Source organism: Macaca thibetana, chromosome 8 (assembly GCF_024542745.1).
Source record: "Macaca thibetana thibetana isolate TM-01 chromosome 8, ASM2454274v1, whole genome shotgun sequence".
Lineage (NCBI taxonomy): Eukaryota > Metazoa > Chordata > Mammalia > Primates > Cercopithecidae > Macaca > Macaca thibetana.
The window spans coordinates 53,959,109-53,972,423 of record NC_065585.1 but is presented as its reverse complement, the minus strand read 5'-3'; the positions used below and the strand labels follow the sequence as shown (position 1 = coordinate 53,972,423).

At 38.4% G+C, this 13,315-nt stretch overlaps 2 protein-coding genes across 3 annotated transcripts in view; one reads left to right on the top strand and one right to left on the bottom strand.

Annotated features, from left to right (window-relative positions):
• PIP4P2 (phosphatidylinositol-4,5-bisphosphate 4-phosphatase 2) overlaps positions 1-13,315 on the bottom strand; it is a 724,054-nt gene that overhangs the window by 107,213 nt on the left and 603,526 nt on the right. The window lies entirely within an intron of this gene.
• The window catches only part of LRRC69 (leucine rich repeat containing 69), a 137,359-nt gene that overhangs the window by 15,567 nt on the left and 108,477 nt on the right, over positions 1-13,315 (top strand). For both annotated transcript variants that reach the window (XM_050802630.1, XM_050802632.1), the window contains exon 2: positions 9,230-9,415. In XM_050802630.1, coding sequence (XP_050658587.1) covers positions 9,233-9,415 — 183 coding nt within the window. In that variant the 5' untranslated portion in view covers positions 9,230-9,232. The remainder of the gene's footprint in view (positions 1-9,229; positions 9,416-13,315) is intronic.

The window sequence follows — 13,315 nt, the reverse complement described above, 5'->3', positions numbered from 1 at the left end:
AGAGACAAGGCCATTTACATAATGGTAAAGGGGTCAATTCATCAAGAAGAGCTAACTATCCTAAATATGTATGCACCCAATACAGGAGCACCCAGATTCATAAAGCAAGTCCTTAGAGACTTGCAAAGCGACTTAGACTCCCACACAATAATAATGGGTGACTTTAACACCCCAGTGTCAACATTAGACAGATCAATGAGACAGAAAGTTAACAAGGATGTCCAGGAATTGAACTCAGCTCTGCACCAAGCGGACCTAATAGACATCTGCAGAACTCTCCACCCCAAATCAACAGAATATACATTCTTAACCTAAGATCAGAGCAGAACTGAAGGAGATAGGGACACAATAAAACCCTCCAAAAAATCAATGAATCCAGGAGCTGGTTTTTTGAAAAGATCAACAGAATTGAAAGACCTCTAGCAAGACTAATAAAGAAGAAAAGAGAGAAGAATCAAATAGATGCAATAAAAAATGATAAAGGGGATATCACCATCAACCCCACAGAAATACAAACTACCATCAGATAATACTATAAACACCTCTACGCAAATAAACTAAAAAACCTAGAAGAAATGAATACATTCCTGGACAAATACACTCTCCCAGGACTAAACCAGGAAGAAGTTGAATCCCTGAATAGAACAATAGCAGGCTCTGAAATTGAGGCAATAATTAATAGCCTACCAACCAAAAAAAAGTCCAGGACCAGACGGATTCACAGCCGAATTCTACCAGAGGTACAAGGAGGAGCTGGTACCATTCCTTCTGAAACTGTTCCAATCAATAGAAAAAGACAGAATCCTCCCTAACTCATTTTTTGAGGCCTACATCATCCTGATACCAAAGCCTGGCAGAGACACAACAAAAAAAGAGAATTTTAGACCAATATCCCTGATGAACATCGATGCAAAAATCCTCAATAAAATACTGGCAAACCGAATCCAGCAGCACATCAAAAAGCTTATCCACCATCATCAAGTGGACTTCATCCCTGGGATGCAAGGCTGGTTCAGCATACGCAAATCAATAAACGTAATCCAACATATAAACAGAACCAAAGACAAAAACCACATGATTATCTCAATAGATGCAGAAAAGACCTTTGACAAAATTCAACAGCCCTTCATGCTAAAAACTCTCAATAAATTCGGTATTGATGGAACGTATCTCAAAACAGTAAGAGCTCTTTATGACAGACTCACAGCCAATATCACACTGAATGGGCAAAAACTGGAAGCATTCCCTTTGAGAACTGGCGCAAGACAGGGATGCCCTCCTTCACTCCTATTCACTCCTTTTCACTCCTATTCCACATAGTGTTGGAAGTTCTGGCCAGGGCAATCAGGCAAGAGAAAGAAATAAAGGGTATTCAGTTAGGAAAAGAGGAAGTCAAATTGTCCCTCTTTGCAGATGACATGATTGTATATTTAGAAAACCCCACTGTCTCAGCCCAAAATCTCCTTAAGCTAATTAGCAACTTCAGCAAAGTCTCAGGATAAAAGATCAATGTGCAAAAATGACAAGCATTCTTACACACCAATAACAGACAAACAGAGAGCCAAATCATGAGTGAGCTCCCATTCACAATTGCTTCAAAGAGAATAAAATACCTAGGAATCCAACTTACAAGGGATGTGAAGGACCTCTTCAAGGAGAACTAAAAACCACTGCTCAATGAAATAAAAGAGGACACAAACAAATGGAAGAACATTCCATGCTCATGGATAGGAAGAATCAATATCGTGAAAATGGCCATACTGCTCAAGGTAATTTATAGATTCAATGCCATCCCCATTAAGCTACCAATGACTTTCTTCACAGAATTGGAAAAAACTGCTTTAAAGTTCATATGGTACCAAAAAAGAGCCCGCATCTCCAAGACAATCCTAAGTCAAAAGAACAAAGCTGGAGGCATCATGCTACCTGACTTCAAACTATACTACAAGGCTACAGTAACCAAAACAGCGTGGTACTGGCACCAAAACAGAGATATAGACCAATGGAACAGTACAGAGCCCTCAGAAATAATACCACACATCTACAACCATTTGATCTTTGACAAACTTGACAAAAACAAGAAATGGGGAAAGGATTCCCTATTTAATAAATGGTGCTGGGAAAACTGGCTAGCTATAAGTAGAAAGCTGAAACTGGATCCCTTCCTTACACCTTATACGAAAGTTAATTCAAGATGGATTAGAGACTTAAATGTTAGACCTAAAACCATAAAAACTCTAGAAGAAAACCTAGGCAATACCATTCAGGACATAGGCATGGGCAAGGACTTCACGTCTAAAACACCAAAAGCAATGGCAACAAAAGCCAAAATTGACAAATGGGATCTAATTAAACTAAAGAGCTTCTGCACAGCAAAAGAAACTACCATCAGAGTGAACAGGCAACCTACAGAATGGAGAAAATTTTTGCAATCTACTCATCTGACAAAGGGCTAATATCTAGAACCTACAAAGAACTCAAACAAATTTACAAGAAAAAAACAAACAACCTCATCAAAAAGTGGGCAAAGGATATGAACAGATACTTCTCAAAAGAAGATATTTATGCAGCCAACAGACACATTGGAAAAAAGCTCATCATCACTAGCCATCAGAGAAATGGAAATCAAAACCACAATGAGACACCATCTCACACCAGTTAGCATGGCGATCATTAAAAAGTCAGGAAACAACAGGTGCTGAAGAGGATGTGGAGAAATAGGAAAACTTTTACAGTGTTGGTGGGACTGTAAACTAGTTCAACTATTGTGGAAGACAGTGTGGCAATTCCTCAAGGATCTAGAACTAGAAATACCATTTGGCCTAGCCATCCCATTACTGGGTATATACCCAAAGGATTATAAATCATGCTGCTATAAAGACACAAGCACACGTATGTTTATTGCAACACTATTCACAATAGCAAAGACTTGGAACCAACCCAAATGTCCATCAGTGATAGACTGAATTAAGAAAATGTGGCACATATACACCATGGAATACTATGCAGCCATAAAAAAGGATAAGTTCATGTCCTTTGTAGGGACATGGATGCAGCTGTAAACCATGATTCTCAGCAAACTATCGCAAGAATAGAAAACCAAACACCACATGTTATCGCTCATATGTGGGAACTGAACAATGAGAACACTTGGACACAGGAAGGGGAACATCACCCACCGGTGCCTGTTGTGGGGTTGAGGGAGGGGGAAGGGATAGCATTAGGAGATATACCTAATGTAAATGACGAGTTAATGGGTGTAGCACACCAACAAGGCACATGTATACATATGTAACAAACCTGCACGTTGTGCACATGTACCCTAGAACTTAAAAGTATATAAAAAATTAATAAATAAAAAGAACTCAGGAAGGTTAAATATGCTGTCTTACCAATAAACAATAGGGTCCCTAAAAATCTTAATGATAATGTCTCACAGCAGTTTCACATGGGAACCCAAGATAGAGGCGGGCCATCCGAAAGAGATTTGTGGGTGTGGCTTTTGTCAGATAGAGTAAATTATAAACTGTTTTTAAAAGAAACCCATGAAGTTTTTAAATGATTTGCATCAGGTTGGATTGAAAAGGACAATAAAATGAAAAGATAAACCTTCATGCACTCTTAGTAGGAGTGTAAAATAGTGTAGCCACTGGAAAATCTGCCAGTACCTCAAAAGATGGAACATAAAGGTACCATATGACCTAATAATTCCACCCCTAGGTATATAGCCAAGAGAATGAAAACATATCCACATAAAAAGTTGTACACAGATGTTTATAGCAGCATTATTTGTAATAACCAAAAAGTAGAAACACTGTAAATGCCCATCAGCTGATGAGTGGAAATGTAAACTGTGATGTATTCATACAATTGAATATTATTTGACAACAAAAATAAATGGAGTGCCAGTACATGCTGTAACATGGATAAGCCTTTGTACTAGTCTGTTTCGGCAGTTCTGTAAAGAAATACCTGAGACTGGGTAATTTATAAATAAAAGAGGTTTAATTGGCTCAGAGTTCTGCAGGTTGTAAAGTAAGTGTAGTAGCTTCTGCTTCTGCGGAGGCCTCAGGAATTTTCCAGTCATGGTGCAAGGCAAAAGAGAAGCAAGGCACATTTCACATGGCTGGAGCAGGAGGGAGTGGGGGGAGGTGCCACCGCTTTTAAACAAACAGATCTCACAGTAACTCACTAATATGAGAACAGTACCAAGAGGGAAATCTGCCCCCATGATCCAATCACCTCTCAACAGGTCCCACCTCCAACACTGGGGATTACAGTTTGATATGAGATTTGGGTGGGGACACAGATCCAAAGCATCTCAGCCATGAACACATGCTAAGTAAAGTAAGCCAGTCACAAAAGTCCACATGTTACATAATTTCATCTATATACAATCCCCAGAATAGGCAAATCTATACAGATAAAAAGTAGATTTATGGTTGCCTAGGGTTGGGGTAAATGGGAGGAATGGAAAGTGATTCTTAAAGGCTTCAGGCTTTCTTTTGGAGATGATGAAAATATTCGAAAGTGGATTATGGTGGTAGTTACACAAGTTGGTAAATATCCTAAGGAACCATCAACTTGTATACTTTAAATGGTTGAATTAATGGTATGTGAATTTTATCTCAATAAAGCTGTTATCAAAAAGGAATTAAAATGAAGAGAGGCCCTTGAACTTCTATGGACAGGAAACAGACTGAGGAAAATATTTGGCAAACATGGGCTACATTTTATGGAAAAGGAAAGAAATTCAGAGGATGGAATCAGGACCCCAAATAGGGGAACCAAAAGCTAATCCCAGGCAGTACATGTGGGCGGGGTGCAGTCGCTCACTCCTGTAATCCCAGCACTTTGGGAGGCTGAGGCAGGTGGATCACTTGAGGTCAGGAGTTCAAGACCAGCCTGGCCAACATGGTGAAAGCTTGTCTCTACTAAAAATACAAAAATTAGCCAGGCATGGCAGCATGTGCCTGTAATCTCAGCTACTCGGGAGGCTGAGGCAGGAGAATTGCTTGAACCCAGGAGGCGGAGGTTGCAGTGAGCTGAGATCGTGCCACTGCACTCCAGCCTGGGTGAAAGAGCAAGACTCCATCTCAAAAGCAAAAAACAAACAAACAAAAAATGACAACCTTGTGCCTCATTTGATTTCAGAATTGCTATAAACCAGTGGCTACTTTGTTCCTCTGTTTTTTCCTTTTTTTTTTTTTTTTTTTGAATGGGACTAACTATTGCCTGCCGTTTGTTTTACCTATGTTGTATTCTAGGTACATGTGGACAGATAACTTGTCTCTTTAGTTGATAGGTCTTCAGGTCAAGATGAACTGCACTCAAGCTGAACTCAAGGAACTGCCTCAGAGGAGCTTCATCCACCTTCATACCTAACTTAGATGACAAAATCTTTGGACCTGATGTTCTAAATAGATGAAACTTTTGGGGAAGGGGGTTTTGCAGGAAGAGTGTCTCTGTTTTGCACATGGGAGGAATGTAAACAGCTCATGGCTACAGTGTGGATTGTGGTGGGTTTTAAAACATGTCCACAAATTTTTGGTTACTTGCTTTCAAGAGGCAGAGTCTAATCTGTCTTCCTTTGAATATGAGCTTGTTTCTGTGACTTGGTTCTAATGAATAAAATGTGGTAGAGGTGATTCTGTATGACTTCTGAAGTAAGGTCATGAAAGTAATACAGCTTCCACTCCACTTTCTCTCTTGGGATGCTTACCCTTCAAACCAAGCCACCATGTTGGGAGGAAGTCCAAGCCACATTGGAGAGGCTGCATGTAGAGGCTGATCACCCTAAGGCCCTAGCCAACAAGAAGTGTCTACCACCAGATGTGGGTTAGTGAACCTTTAGATGGTTTCTGCCCCAGACTTTGAGCTGCTATAGCTGTCACTAAGAACTATAGGCAAGCCTTGCCCAGATTAAGATTTGTCAATAAAGGCCGGGCATGGTGGCTCACGCCTGTAATCCCAGCACTTTGGGAGGCCAAGGCAGGCGGATCACGAGGTCAGGAGATCGAAGCCATCCTGGCTAGAACAGTGAAACCCCATCTCTAGTAAAAATACAAAAAATTAGCTGGGCGTGGTGGTGGGCACCTGTAGTCCCAGCTACTTGGGAGACTGAGGCAGGAGAATGGCGTGAACCCGGGAGGCAGAGCTTGCAGTGAACTGAGATCGTACCACTGCATTCCAGCCTGGGTGACAGAGTGAGACTCCGTCTCAAAAAAAAAAAACAAAAAACAAACAAACAAAAAAAAAACAGATTTGTCAATAAAATAAATATTTTAGGCCATTAAGATGTGTGGTGGTTTGTTTCCCAGTGATAGATAACTGGAACAGGCAGTATGAATAGGATTGATTATATATTGGAAGTAAGGGAGAAGAAACACTCAAGAATGTTAACCAGGTTTTCTACGTTCAGCAGATTAACAGAAAGCAGTGTCAGATTGTATTGATTTGTTTACCCACTTAAAGCAGTAACAAATTTCCAGGGTTTGGACAATGTCAGCTGGGATGCTAGCCACCCAGTAGTTACTTAAGAGGTGATGATTGTCATGGATTTTTTTTTTCTAAACAAAGCCTTGTGATCAGTTTGTTTTGATAGTAACAGCTTTATTATTCTTAGGAAACAAATAATATCAAAGTAAAGAAGACGAAGCATAGGTTTGGAAGAGGGAAGGCAAACAGCAGTGATTAAGAAGCTGAAAAATTATTTTATCTGTCATTCTAGCAAATGAAAGTCACTATTAGCACCTCTTGATTTACTGTTATGATATTGATATTCATTATAATCCCTTTAAAAATTTAATGATCCTTTTTTAGAATTCTGGCACTTGCTTTTACTCTCTTACTGGAAGAGGTCTTGTCTCTAATAGCATTCTCTCAGTGAGGCCTTTCCTGGTCATCCTGTTTAAAATTGTAAACTTCTCATTTCCCACACTCCCTGTTTCTCTTTTCTGCTTAGTTTTTTTCCCTTGGCATGAAATCACTATCTAACATAGTAGATTTACTTATCTGATTGTTTTTCTTCCCCTACTAGAATGGAATTTCCTTGAGAACAGAAATTTTTATCTTTTTCATTCACTCCTGCAACAGTGTTGACTATGTAGTAGGTGCTCAGTAAATATTTGTTGAATAAATAAATAAAGTGATTTCTGAATGCCAAAGGAAGGATTGATTTCTGTTCAGATCACTTTCAGTGCAGAATGTATTTTATAATGTTTAGGTTTTTGGAAATCCACATCTAAGTGTGTCACATACATGTGTAATCCTAATGCCTCTAAGATGCATCCTATCTGGGTGCTGATGGGGTTGTGATAATAATAAAATGTTACTGGCCACAGCTCCCCTCCCTCTCCTTTTTGTTCCCGTTTTAATGTTTTATTTGGAAATTTTTAAACATATGCAAAAATAATAAGACTAATATAATGAATGTTGATATGGTTTGGATTTGTGTCCCTTCCAAAATCTCATGTTCAATTATAATCCCCAGTGTTGGAGATGGGGCCTGGTGGGAGGTGATTGGATCCTGGGGGTGGAGTTCTCATGAATGGATTAGCATCCCCTCAGTGCTGTTCTGCTGATAGTGAGTGAGTGAGTTATCCTGAGATCTGGTTGTTTAAGTGTTAGCACCTCCTTCCTCTCTGTCTTCCTCTGGCTCTGGCCATGTGAAGTGTTGGCTCCCCCTTTGCCTTCCACCATTATTGTAGGTTTCCTTAGGGCTCCCCAGAAGCTGAGCAGATGCCAGCACCATGCTTCCTGTATAGCCTGCAGAACTGCGAGCCAATTAAACCTCTTTTCTTTATAAATTACCTAGTCTCAGGTATTTCTTTATAGCAGTGCGAGAATGGACTAATACAACCCCCTATGTGTCTATTACTCAGCATTAATAATTATCAACATTTTGTCAATCTTGTTTGATCGGTTTCTTCCACCCACTTTTCCCCTAGATTATTTTAAAGAAAACTCAAGATATCATTTTATTTCACTTGAAAATTTCAGTATGCATTTCTGAATGTTAAGCACATTTAAAATAAATACTACCACCTTACCATTTTCACACGTAACAGAATTAATTTCTCTCGTCTAATAGCCCATGAACAAATTTCCCTGAGATGTTTGTATTCAATTGAAGATTCAAATAGAGTCCAGACATTGCATTTAGCTGTTATTTGCCCTAAGTTTCACTTACCTCATAACAGTTTTCCCTCCTTTTTATTAATGCCTTTCATTTGTTGGTGAAACCTTGTGACATGGGACCAGGGACCAGTCCTGTAGAATCTTCCATGTTATAGATTTGACTGAGTGTTTCCCTATAATGAACTTAACTTATTCTTTGGTTCTCTTTTTTTTTGTAAATTGTAGTTAGATCTTGAAGCCATGATTAGATTCAGATTTAATTTTTGGGCAGGAACATTTCATAGGTGGTGCTGCTGTGTACTTTTTAATTCATTACCTCATAAGGCTTATAATGTTATTGTCTCAATTTTATTGAAGCTAAAATTGATTAGTGGGTTATTAACCTGATCACTTGATTATAAAGTTCCTCATCAACCTTTCATCGAATACTTTTAGTCTCCAATTATGATTTTTGCATAGCTCCATTATTTTATTAGAATTTGCAAAAATTGTAATTATTCTAAAGTTATTTTTTTCTTTCTCATTTATTAGTTTTGATTCTTGTGAAAAAGAACTTTATTAACTATTAAGATATATTTAAGTACAGTTTGTACTGGAAGAGCAGAATACATGCTTATATTTTTTCCTTTATCAATTTTCAGACTGAGTTGGTGCACTAGTAATTCCCAGTGTGAGTAATGTTTCTTTTTAAAAAATGCCATATGAACTCAGATTTTAATGTATTTTGATATGTCTCAGTCTACTGTAGATTATTTTTTTCTGATCCTTAATATTTTCCATCTTAGACTAGTGGGAGCTCCTAGAAATTCACTTCTGTGTCTTCATTAATCTCTAATAACTTCAACATTGCGGTATAAGCTATCTTAGGCTTACCTGATACATTTCCTGCCCCAAACCTGGACCAGGTACTTTCCCTTCATATCTTTCACATGGGAAAATAATCTAATGCTTCCCGCCTTCAACATGGTGGATCTCAGAATGTTCTTGCTTCTATGACACACCAATTCTGTAATTAGAGGTTCTAAAGCTGTCTAATAAAGAACTCTAATCTCTAATGGTTACCTTCTTTGTTTTCTACTTCTTTTCCAAGATCATGACTGAGAGATTGTTAATAAAAGCATTGAGTGGTGGTAAAAACACGAAGATCATTACTTTGAATGGGAAGAAGATGACAAAGATGCCCTCAGCATTAGGAAAACTGCCCGGCCTGAAGACTCTAGTCCTTCAGAATAACCTAATCCCTAAAGTGTGCCCAGAGTTACGCACCTTGACCCAGGTGAGGAACAGTGTTTTGTTGTTGTTGTTTGGTTTTGAAGATGGAAAACAGGAAGAGAGAAAAAAGAGGTAAGAGACAGAACAATAACACTTCGATCTGTGGAGACTTCGGTCTCTGGAGACTTAATGTGGAGTGTAGCAGGAGAGGCATCAGAAGGCTTTATCCCTTAGGGAATTCCATGTGGTAGGGAGAGGTGTTTCAATTTATTCATGTGCTCTTTGGCCCACGTCTGGAATCAGGGGACTGGGTCTCTGCCACACTCATCTTTCTAGAGGCTGTCATCTGGAAAGGGGTTAGAAACCTGGATCTGCTCATCTACCTTGGGGGCTCACATCTGGAAGTAGTTTTGAGGATCCAGGAGATGATGTTCACCCTGGGGACTGTCCTGAAGCTTTTGCTTATGGAATGAAGAGACATTTAGGATGTAGGAAGGGAGTTCCTTTTCAATTTCCTAGGGCAGGCTGAAACTTTGAAATGGCGTGTTGGCAGGGAATAGGAAGGAAGGGACATTTATTTCTCTTGAAATAGTCTTTAAAGGAAGGTTAATATTCTAAATAAAAAATATTCTTTTTTAAAGAGCAATAGCTGACATGAATGAATCCCAGATGCTTGTGTTAAACCTTTCTGCCTAACAATGTGAAATTCTAGCTGCCAAAAATCTTGAGGTTGAGAGAAGGCAAGGGATATTAACTTGGTAATTTTCTTTTTGTTCGCTTCTGAATTGTCATCAGCACAGGAAGAACCTATAAGCAGCTAAGGCAATATAACTCATTAATTTTGAGTTTACAGTTCCAAAAAATAAATCTGTATTTTCTTACTTTCACCGTACCTCATTTCCTTTTAGGTTTAAGAAATTGAGTTTGTAATCTGTAGTTGTATCTTTGTAAGAAATAGGGTAACATTTACAAATTCCCCACTTCATTAGTCATTGCAGAAAGTACACTTGTAGTTACAAGACAAGGACTTGGAATTTTTTAATAAGAAAGAGGAGTTTCTACGCAAGAGAATTTGGGACTTGACTGAGTCATGAACCTATTCTCTCCTTCTATTTGAATTTATTTCCATTAAAGTAATACCATTGGTTACAGAGAATTAAATATTACAAAAAGTATATAACAAGAAGCTATCTTCTATCCTACTTCCCCTCATCTCCAATCCTGATCTTCATATATAACCACTTTTAACTCATCTATTTTCTTGATTTGTCTATATTTGGCATCATTTTTCTTCATCTTCTAGATAGTTATATTAATGTATCTATTGTATATTGGCCCACATCTGGAATCAGGGGATTAGGTCTACAGGTATCTTTTACATGTAATGTTACTACACCTTTATTTCTTCCTTCATCAACTGCAGTCTCTTTTGACTCCCCACTTCCCCACTTCGTAAGATGATAGTGTCAGCCTCTGTAATCCACCTTCAGCTATCCTTTCCTCTCCTCCCTCACAAACTCTGAAGTTTTTACTTCTATAAGACTTAGAGCTTTTATATTGTATTAAGTTATAACCATAATTAAGTATTTGTTTTGTGTCTTGGATAACTCTTAACTTCCAAAAATATATATTACTAATAAATAAATATTCACATGGGGTCAATTAATCTATGATTCTATTTTCTTTCTTACATGCAATTTTTGTTCCCTTAGGGTTTCTAATAACCTTTCCTTTGTTCTTGTGCCTTAGCTTTATGGTGGCCTCATTTTATTTCAAACTCGACCATATTATTTTTTTCTGTCAAATGTACTTTTCCTTGAGAGACTTCCCTCTAAGACCCTCCATCCTCTGCCCCAATCTAAGTTGATTGCTATCTAGGTTTGCTAGATACTGTCAGCCAAAGACATTCACTTTGTTGCTCTCTTAAATTGGACCCACTGTTTCCTGTATCCTGTATTTTCCTTTCTTGGCTTGCTCTCTTAGTTTTTCCAGGAGTCTCGAGAAATCATCCTAGTCTGGGTATGTGGTAGTTAAATTGTTTGATCCCTTGCATATCTGAAAATGTCTGTATTCTTGTCTCACACTTGGTTAATAGTTGTTTAGTAAAAAGTTACAGATTCCAAAATATATTTCCATAGGAAAAAGCCCCAAGAGTCTGATTATCATTACATTGTCTTCTTGTGGCTCCCTTTATTACTTCTCTTCTTATTCTTCTATTTAGGGGTAACCTAAATGTTGACTTCTGTTTGTTCACACTCAGTTCCTTCACCAGGGAGCTGACTCAGCCCAGTGCTTACTTTTAAATAGGAAGTTACACCATTAAGAATTCAACTGATTTGAAACTAGGCTGCTTATAGTCTAGCCTATCTTTAAAGTACTTTAAAAGTCAGATTCAGGCCAATGGCATATGTTTAGCTGTTCATGAGCTAGCAATTTTTCTTATATAGGGTCTTGGAGAGATTGTGGAATTTTGGAAAAAAAAAAAAACTATTTCCCCTGTGTGATGGGAGTTCTAGAAGCATGCTAGATAAAATGTGCTAGAAACCCTTAAAGAATGGTTGTAGATTATCATACAGTTCAGATGTACAGCTCCATCCCTCTCACAGTTGGTAATAAAGGGCAGATGGCCTGGTGCGGTGGCTCACATCTGTAATCCCAGCAGTATGGGAGGCTAAGGTGGGCAGATTGGGCTCAGTAGTCTGAAACCGGCCTGAGCAACATAGTGAGACCTCCTCTCTACAAAAAAATAAAAATAAAAAATTGGTCAGGCACGGTGGCACGTGCCTGTAGTTCCAGAGGATTGCCTGAGCCCAGAATATGGGAGGTTGCAGTGAACTGAGATTGCACCACTGCACTCCAGCCTGGGCTGCAAAGTGATTCTGTCTCATTAAAAAAAGGAAAGGCAGATGAAGGTTTCAAAGAAAGAGACAGCTTAGAGAATTGAAAAGAGCCCTAGATGAGAGTTTAGAAGTGCTGGCACAACTTAACTGGTTGAACCAGCTATATACAAGGCACTTAGTTTCTTTGGGCCTCAATTTCTGCCTAAGCATTGAGGACCATCTGTGTCTCAGGCACTCAGAACTGGTGATTCAGCGATGAGCAAAACAGATGGAAATCTCTGCCCTCGTAGAGTTTATGTTCTAGTCAGGAGTGATGTAAGAAACAAAGAGGGAAAATAGGACGTGAGGTGGTGATTAGTGTTAAGGGGAAAAATAAAGCAGAGAAAAGGGGCAGCGCGTATTGTGTCATTCAGCTGACCTGACTGATGCCACAGAGTGTCTTGTGGGCTTTATAACTTGGTGATATATATATCAAAATTCAGTGATTATAATTCTTATTCTAACAGTTTTCTCTAAAATTCCCGTGTACTTTTAAAGTTAATTTGAACTCTTTCTTATGTTCTATAGTCATACCCTTTATCGATAATGTTTAAAGCTACCCATCTACCTATGACTTTTGTTTCATTTTGTTTTATGTCTACTGTGTTTATCTTTTGAAGTAGCCTTTTATCATCATACGAAGCCCAGTTTGCCCCAGTATACTGATTTTTTGGTCACATTTCCCACAGAATGTGAAGTATTAAAATAGTCTTGATTTTTTTTTTAAATTCCTAAAACAAAAATACTACTTTTAAATTTCTTTACTCGCAAAATGGTAACAGAATAACATCAACCATTTAGTGGGAGCCAAGCGTAGTATCAGGAGCTTATCATTTTCTACAACTTGCAAGAAAGTTATTCCCCTCATACTGTTAATAAAACGCAGGGTTCAGGAAGAGGTTAAATTATTTGTCAAAGGTCACTCAACCAGTAAATATAAAATGAGGTCTCCTTGGAGGTTGCTCTCAGATCTGTTGTTGCTCTCAGCTGTATTGTGTTATTTATTATTCTATATATTTACTGTGAAATTTATCAGGGTCTGGTGTTCAATTTATAGTTCTTAAAAACTGAGTTGCCTAAAGATG